Source organism: Neltuma alba, unplaced genomic scaffold, assembly GCF_004799145.2.
Source record: "Neltuma alba isolate B1F8T4 unplaced genomic scaffold, ASM479914v2 tig00012994_pilon, whole genome shotgun sequence".
Taxonomy (NCBI): Eukaryota; Viridiplantae; Streptophyta; class Magnoliopsida; order Fabales; family Fabaceae; genus Neltuma; species Neltuma alba.
Window position 1 is genome coordinate 33,883 of NW_021637346.1, and position 17,926 is coordinate 51,808.

Below are 17,926 nucleotides of genomic sequence, written 5' to 3' on the forward strand. Positions count from 1 at the left end.
CGCAAGAAGTGAGAATCCCCAACTTCTGATCATTTGCTGATAAAAGTTTTGATGATGCATGAAAGATTAATTTTAACACAAGAATAAAATGTAATTATGATACATTCATAATTGTAGCAACAACATAGTATAAATACAAATTAAGTAGTTGGTCTAATGGTGGAAGCCGAGAAGTCCCTTAATGAATATATCTCTTGAATTGGCATAAATGGACATGTCTTCAACCAATCCTGAAAAATTAAATGAGATGCATACGAATGAATTCAAACACCATTTGATCTCAATATCAACTAATCAGTATATGCGTAAAAGAAACCATATATATGTATATATAGTCATAATTATTCAAAATATGGTTTCAAGCAAGATTTGCAAGACACGCTAAGTTGTAGAACGCACCTTAATAAAGTTGTAGCTTACGTTCTCCCATGATAAACCACTGTATTCTATCATAGAAAGCAGACGACATGCGCATCGTCACGCCATCATCCAAAGCGTCATAAAGTCCAATCACCTCCAAGCTCTGCAACTTCTCAAGACACAGAATAGGATCCTCCTTAAGTCGAGAGCCCACTAGCTTCAGCACCTTCAAGTTCTTCAGAGAACACAACCAACTTGGTAACTTATCTAGTTCACCAACCAAACACAGCCTTTCAAGAAGTGCAGGTGGAGACTTCACATCTTGCAAGTCAAATTTCCCACTTGTATTAAGAGACAGCGAACGTAGATAGCTCATTTTTGAGATGGATGAGCACAGAGCACTCCATTGATGGTTTTGCAGATTAACCAAACACAGTCTTCTCAGTTGGGTCAACATCCCCAAGCCTTTCTCAAAGAAGTCACTTTGTTCTTCGTTTGGTACTTCAACTATGCCTAGCTTCTGTAATGAAACCAGACAACCTATTGCAGACGTTGCTATGAAACCTTGTACACGAAATATGTCCAATTTCGTGACATGGGTTAAGTTGTTGTGGTAGTTTTTCCACTTTATGCCACAACTTGCTGTTTCTAGAGGGATACGAGACCCTGTTTCGTGATCCTTGTATTGAGATATCAAAAGATGGTGGAGTTTGTAGAGCTTATATATCTCCGAAGGTAGCTCAGTGACGCGTGTCAGCTTGAGATCCAATGTCTCCAGATGATGCAGATTCCCAATTGATGCAGGAAGACTGGAGATTCTTGTATTTCTCAAGCTCAAATACCTCAAGAGGAACAGTTTGGTGATAGCTTCGGGAAATGTTTCCAGTGGGGTCCCGTTCAATTCCAACACATTCATCAGCTTGAAGTTACCATCTCGTAAGTTTGACCTTATCAAGGAATGTGTCTGAAATAGAAACAAAGAACGAAGTCGAGACCACGAGGTGTTCTTAATTTCAGGGACATATGCACTTCCCTCGTATATAGATAATCTTCTTGCTCTTTCAGGCCAACTTCTTGCATTTTCCTCATTTGTGATTGGTTCAGCGAAACTTATTGCTCTTGATTTGAGGACAACAGTTTCGTGTATCAGGTCATGGATGCGAAAACACATGATCCTTCCATCAAGTGTGTACTTGGCTATTTGTATCAAATTTCTATTGAGAAGTTCGCACAAATAGCTTTCTGCTACTTCCTCTGTCATCTTATTATTTCCATCTGAGACCCATAATCGAACTAGTCTCATGGGCTCGATCAAGTGGTTCTCAGGGAACACGCTTAAGAGCAAGAAACATGGCTTGAGATTATAAGGTAAATCGTCAAAGGCCAACGAAAGTACTTTGTTCAAACGAGGATTAATGTTTCCTTTTAGTTCAACGTTATCAAGAATACGTTGAACCATCACCCATTCTTCAACCCTGTTCTTATTTTTAGTACCCAATAGGCCACTGAGCACTGAGATGGCAAGAGGAAGCCCTTCACATTTGTCTACCATTTGTCTGCAGATGGGTTCTAAATGAGGAGGGCAAGGCTGGGAAGAGAATGTTTTCTTACAGAATAGTCCCCACGAATCACTTTCAGATAAACGTTGCAGGTGAAACATGGTACCTTGGGAGTCGTCGCAGGTTGTCGCGTATCTTGCCACCTCTTCGTTACGAGTGGTGATTAAGATTCTGCTGGCACAGTGTTCATTGGGAAATGCGAGTTTCACGCAATCCCAATGCTCTTTTTTCCACACGTCATCAAGTACAATCAAATATCTTGCAGATTGAATCAAACCCTTCATGGTTTCTTTCAGTTCATGGGTGCTCATCGTGTGAGATAGGATTTCCTGAGAACCAACATTGCAGAGCTGCTGAACCATGTCGGTTAGAAGCTCCTCTTCGTTTAACGATTGAGAAAGCGTCACAAACACTATCTTCTTGAAGCACTCTCTGATATAACCATGATGATGGATTTGACGTGCCATGGTGGTTTTCCCCATCCCTCCTTCTGCAACAATTGCCACTACTTTATTCATGGCAGAGTCATCACCCTCTAAGAGACAACCAAGCAGAGTCTCTTTGGCCTCCATCCGACCAACGCCAACCAGTTGGCCTTCGTCCACTACGTTATACAAACTGCTCCGAAACTGATGAGTCATTTTGCTGCTTTCTGGTACCACGCTTGAAACAACATCGTACTTCCTTGGCTTGTCGGGTATTCCCTTGATTTTGGCTCTGATGTTTCGCAATTCAGAGCCGATTTTGTAGTTGGTTTTGCAGTTTCTGACGAAGGAACACGACGGTGAGGTGTGTGGGCGATCTTCATCCCAACGATGTTCGAAAATGTAGAGCAAGAACTCGTCAACGATATCTTCAATTTCATAAGCAACATCTCTCACTCTGTTAATCCATGACTCGAGACTTTGGTCTTCGTACTCTAATTTGTTATCATCGATGCTGCCTAAGAAGGCCCTTATGGATTTTACTTGGCGTTTGATGCTCACAATGTCTTGTTCAGCTCCTCTCTTCAATTGGAACTCCTCGTTGAGGACTTGGAAGAGCTCATTCAGTCGAAATTCCACAACTTTTTTTGCCATCCTCTTCAACGATGTGTTTCCGAAGAAGGGGTACGATTTTAACTTCTAATAATCAAGATCTTTTTCTTTGGGCTCACTTGATAATCCTTTTTAGCTTGTGTGTTCCTGTGTATAAACATGATGGATGATCAACTCCAAGATCTAGACCATTTAGAACTAATCTTAACGGTTCAGATTTAATTTTCTTTAAAGAATTAGCATTCCCTTAATTGTGTTTGCAACCTTTCCTGACGAATCTTAATTATGCTTTTATTCCATCAAGGAGAAACCCCATGTACTGGGGAAGGCATAAAGAGAACTATTTTTCGTCCAATATCCACTTTTTTGCAAGGAGAAAGTAAGAGGAAAAGACCTGCACGAAATGTTTGTTAATGCTATCATATAAGCATGTTTCGCAATAAATTTACAACATTCCACATTGCCGTACAGTTATTGCCTTGAATTGATTCATAACCTTACTTAAATTATAATTATGCTTTCCTTAGTGGCCATGCAAAGAGATTCCATTCTGAAGCTGTAACTTCAAGAGTGGAATTATACCCGATACATCAAAATGAATTTAGGACAATATTTCGCCAAGCCTTTAGAGGATTGCATCAAGGCGACTGTAATTTTTGTGATATAATTATATGATACTCCTTCAGTTCCTTCAGTTCCTAATACAAGATCTAATTATTAAATTAATTTTGACATTAAATATAAGATTTATTTATCATATTTGTCAGTTTTCTCTAAATTATTCCTATCGATACTTCATCAACCATAATCAAGCAAGTGAGGGAGGGAGTATGTTAAGAAAGATGATTATGGTGTTTTAGAAAAAACATGTCATTTTTTATAATTAACTAGCTTACCTAACTTCCTTAATCTAATCAAATTAGTTAAATAGGTTTTATATTAAAGACCAGAAGAGTATTTAGCATTATTGTGTTATACTTGAGCACTGTGAAACTCAATTGAGAGTAACTCTTTTAAATATATTTTGTACATTAATATAGATCTAAATTTAAGCTCTCATGCTCAAATTGTTATAACTCCGCTCATTAGGACTAATGCATGTCAGTTAAGGCAACTCTAATTTAGATTTTTTTTAATGCTTTTACTTACAATTCAACCATTTATTATAAAATGAGTACAGTTTTTAAAAAATGAGGGCACAAAATCTTAGTCACCTTCTTAAAAGTGGTTTTTGTATATATTAAAGGTGAAGGAAAACCCAAAAAAAATTGTGAATTTTAAAATCCCAATTACTCTTATTTCCTATACTTTAATAATAATTGATTATATTTAAAAAGTAAACAACAATATATTACTGTATGAATTCCTAATTTACGGTTTTGAAATTTAAGTGGTTTTTTTTGAAATTTAAAAGGGGCAAATTACATGAGGATGCAGAACTTTTTAAACTTCCATGTAAGCAAAATTTGGGAACCAATAGTATATAATTGCGATTTTAAAAGAAAGATATTTCAAGTTTCATAATTAATAAATAATAATCAATGGTTTCAAGAAAAATAAAAATACTTTTAACAAACAGTATATAATAAATTATTATTAATTTTTAATTTATTATTCGTACTTTTGAAAATTATAATGTAATGTTTTATTTACGAAAAGATGTTTAAAATTATCACTATTCCCGAATTGAAATACTTTTATAATATTTGCGAGATTATGTTGTAATTTCAAGGGCATTTGATAATTTTGACAAGGTGGTAATACGCAATTTATTCTTTTTTAGTGCAATAATAATATAATCTGGTAATTACTAAAAGCAAACACAAAACAAAGAATGTCAAAAGGGAGAGAATATAATAATTTAAACATTATCGATGGCGATGGCAAAGTGGGGAAAAGGTGACAGAGAGGTAGTTAAATTAATTGATTCGAATTTTTAATATCAATCTCAAAGTCAACGCTCCTAGTGGTGGTCCCCCTTGCTTTTCCCTTCCCTGCTTACTCGCTGCATTTTCCTTATAATTCTTCTCCCGTGCTCTGATTTTGACTCTTTCTGCTATCTTGCGCCGAGCTAATTTTCTTTTCATTCAAAAAGACTCATACTCTTTTGGCCAAAAAAAAATCTCATACTCATCTTTTAATATTTATTGTTTATAAAAAAATATGGCTTATTATAAATTTATTTACATTGAGTATCAACTATATGAAAGATATATGTATTTTATTAATTTTTGTAAAGAATATTATAAAAAAACTGTTTATAAATTACTAACAACATTATTTAATTTTCAATGCAACATATAATTGATTTTAGTAAATAGTCATTGGATCAAATGAAAAGAATAAAAATGTTTGAGTAGAAACCAAACTATAATTTTAAAAATAATTTTATAAGTTCTAATTGACTAATTTGGAAAGATTAAAGAAATTAGTTAAGTTAATTATTTATTATGAATAAGTGTTATCTTTCCTAAAACACTCTTGTTAATTATGTATATTACCTAGAGTTATCATTTCATGAAACCTTTCATATGTGCAACCACTTTAAGAACTATTTTAAAAAAATAAATAAATATAAAAAATAAAATAGATTAAGATTTTATATTTAGGATCAAATTAAAAATCAAATAAGTTTCTATAATAAAAAACAGAGGTAGTATAAAATAAATACGTGGAAGATAATTTTATGAAAAGAATAATACTCCTCTGGTCCTTATTATAAGACCCAATTTGACTTTTTATTTGGTCCTAATTATAAGACCCAATCCATTTTGTCTCTTATATTTATGCATTTTTTTTTCAAGATAATCCTTCTGATAATTATAGTTTTAGCCAATATACTTAATTAGTAAGGATATTTTAGGAATGACAACACTTATTTATTATAAATAACCAATTTAACTTACTTCCTTAATCTCCTCAAATAAGTCAATTGGGTCTTATAATTAGGACCGGAGGAGTATATTGATTTTCGTTCACGAGAGTGCGCAGGATAAGAAAAGAGGGGCACCACCCCTCCGTGCGTTTGAGTCCACCTTGCGTCATAGTCAGCGAGGTTTACTAATTCGCAGTCCCACACACACCAAAAATAACGCTTACAGGACAGCCTCTGCCTCACGCATTATAGCTCCCAGGTCACAAGCATCTTCACCACTACTCTCTCTCCCCCATTTTCATTCTCAAATTCTGACGCAGATCCCATTATCATCACTACTCCCCCCCCCTCTCTCTCTCAAAAGCCATGGAGGATCTTCCTCAAGGTTACCGTCCCAATGTCGGAGTCTGTATTATCAACTCCGATGATCAGGTTTTTGCTGCTCCTCCTTCATTCTCTGGCCTCACTAATTCCCCCCCCCCCTTAGCTTTCAGGAATCTGCACTTTTCTGTTCTGTAAAATTGATTGCTTATGGTTTACTTTTGATTCATTGTTTTCTATTTTGGGGTAAACATCTCCTTTATGAGCTATGTATGCTGGAATAAAATCTATAGTTCATGATTTGTGTTTCAGCGTGTTTTTGCTTATCTAGATTTAGAAAATTATACTAGTGTATTGCCGTTTTCCTCTTGCCAATCGTCATAACTTACTGCTTAAAAGCTCAAGTAACTGGAGTAGCAGTGTTGCAACAGTTGTAAATGAAAACTGCAAGGATTTTATAAATTTTGTTTCTCTTCTGTTCGTCCCTGACCGAGATCCTAAGTTCTGTTCTGTTTTCATTCAAAACCTGGTTATAGTTGTCAATCATTTTTAAATATTGCTTTTATTGATTCTCTCCTTTCTATTTTCTGGTAGTCTGAGTTTGATATGCTATTAGTATTTTTTTAATAAAAAATAATATTTGTATTTGTGAAAATTTTGCCATTCACAGTCTATGGTTTACATTTTAAATCATCAACCTGTTCAGAAAATTGTAAAGACATGTATATATCTGAAGAAAAATTGCAGCTTCTCGTCCACATCACAGTCTTTTTGGTCCAGTATGTATATCTAGATGAGCAAGAGGAAGAATCCATGAAACCCAATCGTTTATTTCAGGTTTTTGTGGCTTCTAAATTGAATTCTCCAGGAGCATGGCAAATGCCTCAGGTGACTTTCCTTTACATGCTGTTTCAGCCTTGAGAACAACATATTTTACCCCATTAATGCGAAGAAGATGGATAACACGTGTATTCCTCCAATGGGCATAAAATACTTAGGATTATAGATTTAACCCAGGAGCTAAGGGAAATACATGATAAGTCCAAAGTAAGTGTTTTGGTAAAAAAATGCGCATTATTCATTCTTTAAATGATCCCAACTTCTCAACTATCATCTTCTTTTGCTTTTCTTTCGTGACTCGTAATTTAATAACACTAGACATGGCTACATTAACTCGGTTCCAATAAAGTTAACGTCTATCCTGCCTCTCCTGTGTGATTACTGGTTTCCACTTAAAACAAATTCATGAAGATGTATTCTTTGCAGTTAACTTCTGTTGAGTTGCGATGGATCCAACTCCGCAACTCTGGTGATATCTAATATCTTCATGCAGTTGAAGTAGAATCGTGAGATTCATAGACATGGCTACTTTGATTTAGTCATCGACTCATAACATTGACTTTGTGACTCATTGTGAATCATACGATCTTAATGCCTATTTTGAGCTAGCTTTCTCGTGACATGCTAACTATTTGAAAATAGATGGCACATCAACGCCAAGAGTATGTTAATAATTTAGTAGCTTAATTTTGTTTCAAATGCAATCACCATTCTGTTGCTTTACTGGTGGGAGCTGGGAAGGGCTTACTGTCTTTATTGAAATTCTGATTCCTCTTGTCACGTTCTCACGAGAGGATTTTTCCAGCAATATGCCACAGAGTGTTATGCTGCCTTTCGTTTAAGGTTGTCTTGTTGTTCCCTCAGTATATTCAATGCATTATCATTAGCAGCTCTCCTGCATATGAAAATTTTCTTCCTATTGTTGGCCTGGGTCAATTTTGGTCTTACAATATACTGAGCAGCCAGATCCCTTCTGAAAATTTCCATAAAGTATAGCTTAGAATGCTGTGGAGAGGGATATAGACTGTAGTTCCAAGCTTTTTCAGAAGTGGACTCTCGTATTTTAGATATGAATTTGGGAATTTTTTTCTCATTTCGCCTGTAATAAATTTTCAACTCTAGCATGGCTTCAAATTCTTTTGCTAAGATAATATATATGTTATGTTCTTTTGTATTCTTGAATATCAGGGCGGAATTGAAGATGGTGAAGAGCCTATATCTGCTGCCATTCGGGAACTGCGACAAGAAACTGGAATAGTATCTGCTGAAATAATTGCTGAGGTTTGTGCAGATTTCTATCATGAGTTTGTTTTGGTTTTTATTATTTATTTTGCTAAAAAGTGAGTAATGTGCAGGCTTTCATCTATGCTCTATAAACAAGTGCTATCTGACAACTAAATATCCATGTGCAATCTAGATTACTTTTATCCTTGAGTATTAAAAGGTGAACAAAAAATGTTAGAAATGGAAGAAGCTATACTGCTCGACTTGGATATAAGAGAAGCAGTTAGACATCATGCTGGTTTTGATACATTATATTAGTAATTCTTTTGAGCATGATTTTATGATTGAATGGAGGTTAATCGTTTTGTATCTTTGACAGGTCCCAAGATGGTTAACCTATGACTTTCCGCCTCATGTGAAGGCTAAAGTCAATCGGCTCTGGAGAGGTGATTGGCATGGACATGCACAAAAGTGGTGCGCTTGTGTTTTGCTTTCAAGTCATTGATTGAATGACCAAGTACTTGCATACTTGTCACATTAAAGAAAAACCTGAGTTTTATTTCCGTATTGAAATTTTGACCTACAATGTCGCGGTATCATTCCTGTGCATGCCACATGGAAGCATTTAAGAACCACTGTCATTCTGTATCTTTGTATTGTTTCTGCCATACATGGGTTCACGTATATGCTTGCGTGGCATGTAGGCAATAAGTGATTAAGCCATGGTTTGACATTAACAAATAGACAACGAAGGAAGGCAAAAGCCTTGTCAGTTTGTACCTGGTTAAAAGCATGCCTCAGACTAAGGTTGCTTAACGTGCAGAGGTTAACATGTCATTCTTGCTCTTAAAGGGAGAGGGAAGAAGGGGGAAAATCAAAGCCCTCTGAGTGTGAAAGACATTAGTTCAATATAAGGCCTGGATTGTGGGGTGTGAAAAAGTTCCTCTGAATGGCTCTGGTATTATTTTTCATGTTCCTAATCACCATAGCCTCTGAGAGATGTAGTATCTGAACAGATAGGCCTTGCTGTAATTGTATTTTTTGAAGGAGAAAAGTGACTTTTGTACAGGTCATTAACTTGTCATCCTCGATGTAGTGGAGTAGTTCTTGGACTTTGTTCTATGGTCTTGCCATCAATGTTTCCAGTCTTCTGTAAAATTTCTGTTACTGAGTAGGCTTGGCATATGATGGTTACTATTTTTCTTTGATCATGTTGTTAATTAAATTGGTATTATCTTATTTTTTGTTCTGAGTAAATTAATTCAGTATTTTACCGACACTCTGCTTGCTACATTAATACTGAATGCTTGATAGGTTTCTCATGCGATTCACTAAAGATGACAGTGAGATCAACTTAGCTAATGGTGAAGCAGACCCTGAATTTGCAGAATGGAAATGGTCAAGCCCTGAAGAAGTTATTGACCAGGCTAGTTGCTAAAAGTTTCTTATAAACGTTAAAGTGTTTTTATTTTGCTCTTGGAAAGACTAATTGCGGATAAATTATTACAGGCCGCGGAATATAAAAAACCAATCTATGAAGAAGTTTTGAGAACCTTTAAGCCTTACTTCCAAGGGAATGCAATATCTGCCAAATGTAAATCTTCAAAGTGGTGAATGGTACAAGTCATTGTAGTTCTATCCATATCGTTAAGTAATCTTATTTAAACAACTTGATAGCACTTGTCTCTTTGTAAATAGATAGTAGTTACATGGTTAGAACTTATCGTTTCCTGCTTTTAATGATGAGATATGTGTGTCAGTACCTAATTATTTTTCCCCTCTTAACTTTGCTGGGATTACGTTTGCAGGCGTCTCTATACAAATGGTATGTGGTGTAGGAAGCCTAGTGATTGGCTACAAACTTGTTTTCAAAATACTTTAGATCAAGAATCTCTAAAGTAACTGGAAAAAAGGCATCGTCTATTGCTTGAAGCCCTGTGTAACATGCGTTATTGTTAATGACTTATAAATAAGTGCGGCTTCTTATAAATTTTTTAGATACATAGATATAGATTTTTGTGAGAAAAATTAACTCCGTTAATCAACTTTTAGAGGACTAAGAATTAGGTAGATTTTGTGTGTATGTGGTGTATTTGCTGTTTAATTTGAATAGAATTATGACAAGAGAGGAGTAATGCGATGTTCCGTTGTAAAAGATATAAGCTTACTCTGTTTTACTGGAGAACTTACCGTCAAAGAATTAAAAAAAAAAAAATTGCAAAAGCATTTCCCTTCATAGAATGGACATTATTGTGATAGTGGAAGTTCACTTAAAAACGGGGCTTTTAATAAAATAAATAATCAAACGAAGAAAATTTCTCAATTTCTCACGGATAAGATATGACCGTGAGAAAAGTTTAGCAAATTCTCGCGGTAACATAAAAGCTGTGAGACAATATCGCCCTGTAATTAACTGTCTCAACTCTCAAGTGAGGGTCTCAAAGCTTATGGATTCTAATTTCTCATACACTATTACGTGTCTCTGGCGAAAAAAAGCAATATTGTGTTTCATTTTCCAAATTATGTATAAATAATCTTTTTTAAAGATGATTTTATAGTTGGAAAAAATTTAATGATATTTATATTTTTTATCATTAAGAGATATAATGATAAACTTCTTTTGGCCTGGGAAAAAAAAAAAGGAACATAAACTTCTGAGTTCTGATTAGATGGCACCGCTGCTTTATCTTGATTCTTGATAATGATTGTTATATTAATAAGGAAAGTTTGTTCAGTCTGATTAGGAAAATTTGAAAATTTATTTTATATTCTGCTTATCAAATATTATTTAAAATAATAATTTTTCATTTTAATATAATTAAAAATACCAGTAATTATTGGTGAAATTTTAATTTATGATTAATTTTTTTGGTAGTGATTTTGAGTTTAAATGTTATTCAAAAATAGCTAGTTTTTTAAGTTTGAATGAAATAAGTTATCTTCTAGTACTATCTTTTTTTTTAAAATATTCCTAATAGGAGTATTAATTAATAATTTTAAATATATAAGCACTATTTTTACTGAAAGTAACAGCTTATTAAAATTAAAATTTTGCTGGCAGATCTTAAAATTTGAATTTATTTAGTTCCACATATTTCTATTACTTATTTTTATTTTATCCTGTTTATACAACTATTATTTCTTCTATTTTGTTTATACTTCAGCATTTTTTTTTAATTTTTTATTCAGTCTGCGCACCGCCAAGAATCCGTAACTATAAATACCCCGAAGATTTGAAGAGCACAAGGGCTCTCTAGTCTTTAGTCGACTTTCGACTCAAATTTCGGCGCTTCGGGACCCTGTCGTTCCGGCTGCCATGGAAGAACCCCAATCTCAGTTACAGCTTCGCGTCACAGATTGCAGGGACACCCGCATTATGGGTAAGATTAAGGACTTTCTCTTCTCTCAGTCTTCCGCAATTAATGCTTCCGTCGTCGAACGTCGAATTCAAGAGCTTTTCACCTCCTTTGAAACCCCAACTCATCCGCCATACGCCTTGGTAATTATCATCTTCCCCTAACTCACGAGCTTCTGTGCCTGTTCTAGTATTTTTGGGGATCGAACTAGACAATGCTGTAATTGAATCTCATTTGAAAAATTTGACCTTTTTTCGCTTATTGTTCGATTTATTCACGCAATTCCTGCCGGCCTGGGTGTGCAGATGATACAGGAGGCAGTAAAGGAGTTAAATGAAAGAAACGGATCGACTGAGGAGGCTATCTCGGAGTTTATCAAAAATGAGTTCCAACATTTACCCTGGGCTCATTCGAGGATTCTTGGTCTTCATCTGAAAAAGCTTTGCCAGGCTAAGGAGCTTTTTCGCACAGATAGTGGTACATATACGCTTATGGATGATTACTATAAGTTTGATGAGAGGAAAGAGAAAGGTTGGAGGGGTGGCAGAAGGAGAAAGAAAAACAGAAGGGGACGAAATCACAGAGGTGGAGAGACACTGGAAAGAATTGAAGGTGCAGAGAGATGTAATAATTTGCATGAGCGTAAGAATGAAGAAAAAAATCATCTTTCAGAGTTACATGGTACAGGGACCGATGAACCAATTGAGGAAGAGGGACAACCTGAAATAGGGCAACTTGGTGTGACTGAAGCGTGCCATGAACTGGTGGTTCAGGGACAAGATGAAACAGAAACACGACAAATTGAAAACTCCGACGAACGAATTCAAGTAATGTGTGATTTAACAGTAATTTATGGCTTTTATTTTTGGTTAGTCTGCCTTTGTAGAATTGGGATTTTGCTTTTGCGTCAGTAAGCTAATACTCTAACGAACAGACAAAAGCTACAGTGCCTTTTTAAGAATCAAAATTAAATATAACATCAACAACATCATTTACCTTTTATAATAATAATGCTTGGTTGATTCGTGTTTTTTCTCTCCGTCCATTCTTTTCCTAGGAATAAGTGCACTAACAGGCAAGCTAGAGAACCTTTTTTAAAATCCAAATTGAAAAATAATAACAACACAACACCAGTATCATCATCATCACCACCTTTTAAAATAATAACACTTAATTGATTCTTGTTTTTTCTCACCTTGATTCATAAGGCTCACCATGCATTCTTTCCTCCCACCTCTAACCCTTAAATTAAGGCATGCAACTAACCTACTATTTGGTGCATATCGGATTTCACAATCTTAACGTAATCATGATAAACAACGTCCAAAGAACTTTCAAGAGTGTGCCTATCCCCTTCCTTTGAGAGTTATTATGCTATGAACTTTATGACTGGAAAGATAAAGCATTGAGGTTGTTTTCTGAATGGACTAATTATTTTTCATTTGTTTCATGTTAAAAAGTGCAGATGGATCGTTCTATTTTTCACTTTCATTATACTTGTCAACAAAAAACATATTACAGAAGGACATGGAAGTTGATTGCTTTAAAAACTTGAAAAGTGTGAAATGGTGCAGAAATTTTGTCCTTGATTGCTCTGCATTTTTTGGTTTTGTTATGCCAATTTTTTTAGGTAAATACGATTTGACTTGTTCTAAGTTCCTTGAATTGCATTGCACTGTTATTCTTTTTTGTCACTATTTTTTATCTTGATCTAATGAAATTTTTTATTTGTCCGAATTTTATCTCATCATCCGTCTCATTATTTTTGGTTGAGGTATATTTTACATTGTCTTACTTTTGATGTAGGAGGCAATCATGGAGTTGAATGACAAAATCAGCTCAAGCGAAATTATGAGCACCGAGCCTCATATCGTGAGGCTCGTGGAAAGACAGAACCCCATGGTGATCAAGCTACGCATTCAATGTGAGAAACAGTCAGATAATTTGAGAGGTGAAGAGACGCTGCAAAGAACTGAAGATGCAGAGAGATGTAATGAGTTGCTAGAGCATGAGAATGAAGAACAAAATCAACTTTCTGACTTACATGGCACGGGGACTAATCAAATGATTGAGGAACAGGGGAAATCTGAAATGGGGCAGCCTGGGGTGACTGAAGAGTGCCATGGACGGTGGGTTCAGGAACAGGGTCAAGGAGAAACACGACAAAATGAAAATACCGACAAATGTGAGAAACAAATTGAGGCCACAACTCAGATATCAAGATTCTGCTCAGATGAAATCAGTAATAATGAAAACTTAAGTTCTTCACTTGGTTATCCTACTGTTGCAGAAAATCAATGTGAGAATCAGTCAGATAATCTGTTGGCCATGGTAGAAAATCAATCACTTACACAGCATATTGAGGCCACAACTGAGGTATCAAGATTCTGTTCGGATGAAATCAGCAATAATGAAAACTTGAGTGCTTCACTTTCTAGTCCTACTGTTGCCGTTATTCCAAAAGAAAAATTGCAGACTTCAGAGCAAGAAGAACAGCATCAGAACGAGACGCCTTCCGTCCAGCAGAAATTCTCTGGTGCCTGTGAATTGCTTGTGGATCAGGAGGCTCTCGGATTTCATATGGAAACTCCTTGTTCATCCCTGCTGACAGCACCAGACCTTCCAATTGATCTGACTTCCAATTCCCAGACTTGTCTGACATTACCTGTTTCTACTGAGTTCTTGGAGCACGCACCATCAGAATGGGTAGAATTAACCCCAACACAATTGCCCGTTCAAACCCTTAAGTGTGGTATTGCAGAGACTGATTTATATGCAGCAACCAAAACGTTAGCTTGTATGACTGTTCACGGGCACAAACAACAGGATGATATGCCAGGAAGTCCCAAAGGGAGGGTGGAAGAGAGCACGGCTTTTTGGGATCTGGAGAAGCACATGCCAATAACGCAATGCGGTGAGTGGCAACCTAACGAGAAGTCTTTTACTGACTCTCCAGAGGTGTCATTGTTGCCCTCGGATGGTAGCATTGGTAACACGCAGAAGCCTAAATATAAGCAGCTGCAGTTGAGACCTCAAGGTGAGGTTAGAGGGCGTGGTCGTGGGAGATCTTTCGAGCTAGATAGAAGTCCTCATCAACACAAGGAGCAGTTACAGCTCCAGGACCAAGCTCTCACTTCAGTGAGCTTTCCTAGTTTAGAACCAGATGAAACAATTTACTCATTGCCTAATCCAAACCTTCCTGCCGCTCCTAAGCTGCAGCAGTTAGTTGATCCAACTTCTGAAGATGGCCCAGGTTGCACAACGAGAGAAACATCACAACTACAGTTGGAACTGCAAATGTCATGGCAAAGACTTGTATACGGAGATTTGGGCACAGCATCCAAAATGGAAGATTCATTGTCTTCTATGAGTGGTTTAGAAGACAAGCCACAGCAACATGGGAATAAAGGACGTCCTAAGCGAAAGTTGAATTTGGATGGGAAAACAGAATTTGGACACCTTGAACAGAAGTTGCCAAAGCGAAGACGTAGAGGGAGGCCTCCTAATCCAGTGCCTACTGAAGACTGCTCATGGACATGGGTGCCAGTGGCGCCCTCAAACAATGGCAGTAATAGTGAGAGAAACCCAAATTTCTACAACATTGTGACACACAGGAGGTTGCAATCCCCAGGAAGTATTGAACGTCATTGTGAGTTCTGGCCACAAGACCAAGGTCAAGTTCAGGTGCATTCTCCAAATTTGGCAGATGATAATAACCCAAGTTGGGAGCAGACACAGAGGACGGGCCCTAAACAGAAGTCAGATGCAGATAGAAGCTGTCAGAAGCAGATGCTTTTGCGACGTAGTAGCAGTAAAGTTCGGCATAGGGGCGAGCTGGTGCAGCTGAAACTATCCAATGCATACCAAAACAATCAACAGCTATCACCAGAAACTTGTCAGAGCCAAGGTAAACGCCTGTTGAGGTCCAGCTTGACTAAATCAAATTGGGGTGCAAGCTAACCCTGTAACGGTGTAAGAGGAATGAACAATGATGTTTTGTAACACGTGTCTGACCGTACAATCCTGACCGTACAATGATGTTTTGTTTTAAGTGCGCCTTATTAATTATGATATTAGAACGTGTATTGTATGTTCATGATTTGATAAGGATTCTTGCACTTTTTTCCTGTTGCTGATCTTCGTTTGTTGAATGCGTTTTGCTGATATTTGTTATAGCATGTTTTCAACTTGCTCTTCTATGCAGAAGTGCAGAGGCGTCTGGCATGTGCAATTGGGGAAAAAAAACATTTTTTGATATGTGACTTTTGTCATGTTATTATAATTTGTTTGTTTATTGTTGTACAATTTTTCATTTTTGATTACATGGCATGGATAATTTTTTAAAATTATTTTATTTTATTTTATTTACTTTCTATTTGGCATACCAAAGTAACTAAAATATTTAACCGCCAAAATGTTCACCTTTATGTATGGTGTTTTAATGCACACGGCTTTAGTACTTTAGCCGATCAATTAGAATGCTTAATGTTCAAATTAGGTGTGCATTAATTATCATTTCTTTTTTTTTTTTAAAAAGAAAGAAGCTCGTAGTTGCGGAGTAAAACAATTATATGTTTATAAATATATATATATCAAAAATAATTTCCACTGGACTTCATGCCTCTATTTCATTTTGCCAATATTGTTTTGATCTTGTAACTTTTCCCTCTTTTTCTCTTTTTAAATCAGAAATTTGAATGTGAATTCTTAGCTAAAATTTTGCTCAAGACAATGTATATTTTTAGCAAAAAATTTCAATCAAATTATCCTGTATACCTTATGTCGTACAGGAAACTAATCTTGTTTATTTAAATCCTTCTTGCTTCTGATGTGATACACACACATATACATAAAATAAATAGTATAGCTGACTTTAAACTTAATAAAATGCATTAACAAACTTATCTGATTCAAGTAAAAGAAGCTGATTCATCGAAGCATCATTGAAAAACAAAAAAATAAAAAACTTTTTAAGATTTTAAAAGGTATTTAGGTGAAAACCAAACAAAAGTTTTAGAAGTGATTTTATAAAATTAAAAATTTTATCTCGTCTTGTATGAAAATATTTTCCAAAAAAAATCCAAACACCCTTTTAATTTGGCTGGAGAAGAGAAAAAGAAGCTGTGTGGGTATTAGTGAGGCAATTAAAAGAATCCTAATTCTAGAGGAAAACATTTATGTTTGTAGAGGATAATGGAGTATACACGCATACGGAGAAGACTTTTCTTTTTGTCAACTGCATGAAAGAGACTTCTCTCATTAATTACAAATAATTCTTTAATAAAATATTAACAATTAATTTTTGCTCTGGCAAAAAAATTAAAATTAATTTTTTTACATTATATTTTTTTTGGGCCAGACACGTTATCATATACGTTTGGAGAGTTGATTGTAATAAATATTTGAAAAGTAGACAATTTTATCGGATTATGCATGCACTCTTTAGGCAATATGTAACTCTTAGAGGCAACGACACGGTGTTTGGGAAGCTAATAAACATTTTTCAAAGTACTTTTTTGTAAATCAAGATAAACTCATTCATATATTTACTTGTATATCATAAAAGTATTTCTGAAACCATAGTTTTGATCTTACCAAACACCCTTACATCGCTTTAAATTTAATTTTATATTGATTTATCAACTCAATATATTATATATGAATATTATGTAATTAACGAGTTTTTAACATTTTAAATGACTTTGTTATTAATTACTACTTCTGTCTTAATATAATATCCATTTAACTAATTTGATTAGATTAAAAAATTAAATAAGTTAGTTAATTATAAGAATATGACATGTTTTTCCTAAAATACCATAATCGTCTTTCTTAATACCTTTCTTCCTCTTCTACTTGATTATGGTTGAGGGAGTATCTATAAGAGTAATTTAGAGAAAATTGATAAATATGATAAATGGGTCTTATATTTAGGACCAAACCAATTCAATAATTGGGTCCTATATTAAAGACCGGAGGAGTATAATATTTTTTTTATGGAAATATATTTTAGGTGAAGTTGATTGTTTTTCATAAATAAAATTAATTTGTATTTTTTACGTTTGTTTGGCATCAAGACAAACAGTTTGTTGCTTGCTAGCCTGTCCAAAGACCCGGGCTACGTTTAATTATTTATATTTATTTTGGACTTGAATATAATATTTTATAATAGTATTAATGATATGGTATATTACTAATTTTTATATCTTAATTATAAAATCTTGTTTATAAATTACAAATCAGGTCTTATAATTAGGATTAGAGGTAATCTCCTCCAGTCCTTGACTTTTTCCCATTTGACTTTATATAAATTAAAGAAGTTTAATTAAGGATTTATAATAAAAAGTGTTGTTA

At 35.1% G+C, this 17,926-nt stretch overlaps 4 protein-coding genes across 6 annotated transcripts; 2 read left to right on the forward strand and 2 right to left on the reverse strand.

Annotated features, from left to right (window-relative positions):
• Nucleotides 1-55: 55 nt before the first annotated feature.
• Nucleotides 56-1,335, reverse strand: LOC114733344 (disease resistance protein RPM1-like). Its single transcript, XM_028920800.1, has 2 exons — nucleotides 400-1,335; nucleotides 56-230 (listed from the first exon to the last, which is right to left on the reverse strand). Exon 1 carries the CDS (start codon nucleotides 1,274-1,276, stop codon nucleotides 401-403), a length of 876 nt encoding a protein of 291 aa, XP_028776633.1. The 5' UTR covers nucleotides 1,277-1,335; the 3' UTR covers nucleotides 56-230; nucleotide 400.
• On the reverse strand, nucleotides 1,287-2,998 carry LOC114733338 (disease resistance protein RPM1-like). The gene is made up of 2 exons (XM_028920784.1): nucleotides 1,432-2,998; nucleotides 1,287-1,324 (listed from the first exon to the last, which is right to left on the reverse strand). The coding sequence occupies exons 1-2, from the start codon at nucleotides 2,996-2,998 to the stop codon at nucleotides 1,287-1,289; spliced, it is 1,605 nt and encodes a 534-aa protein (XP_028776617.1).
• A 3,110-nt stretch (nucleotides 2,999-6,108) lies between these two features.
• Nucleotides 6,109-10,106, forward strand: LOC114733345 (nudix hydrolase 25-like). Of its 3 annotated transcripts, XM_028920802.1 has the most exons (7): nucleotides 6,109-6,263; nucleotides 6,990-7,040; nucleotides 8,181-8,273; nucleotides 8,596-8,690; nucleotides 9,531-9,642; nucleotides 9,726-9,833; nucleotides 10,025-10,106. In XM_028920802.1, exons 1-6 carry the CDS (start codon nucleotides 6,198-6,200, stop codon nucleotides 9,828-9,830), a joined length of 522 nt encoding a protein of 173 aa, XP_028776635.1. In that variant the 5' UTR covers nucleotides 6,109-6,197; the 3' UTR covers nucleotides 9,831-9,833; nucleotides 10,025-10,106. The 3 variants fall into 3 exon arrangements, with proteins under 3 accessions (XP_028776635.1, XP_028776636.1, XP_028776634.1); XM_028920801.1 differs by lacking the exon at nucleotides 10,025-10,106 and having other exon boundaries at nucleotides 6,110-6,263; nucleotides 9,726-10,001; XM_028920803.1 differs by lacking the exons at nucleotides 6,990-7,040; nucleotides 10,025-10,106 and having other exon boundaries at nucleotides 9,726-10,001.
• A 1,426-nt stretch (nucleotides 10,107-11,532) lies between these two features.
• LOC114733324 (uncharacterized) lies at nucleotides 11,533-15,532 on the forward strand. The gene is made up of 3 exons (XM_028920769.1): nucleotides 11,533-11,715; nucleotides 11,878-12,399; nucleotides 13,379-15,532. Exons 1-3 carry the CDS (start codon nucleotides 11,533-11,535, stop codon nucleotides 15,530-15,532), a joined length of 2,859 nt encoding a protein of 952 aa, XP_028776602.1.
• Nucleotides 15,533-17,926: the final 2,394 nt, after the last annotated feature.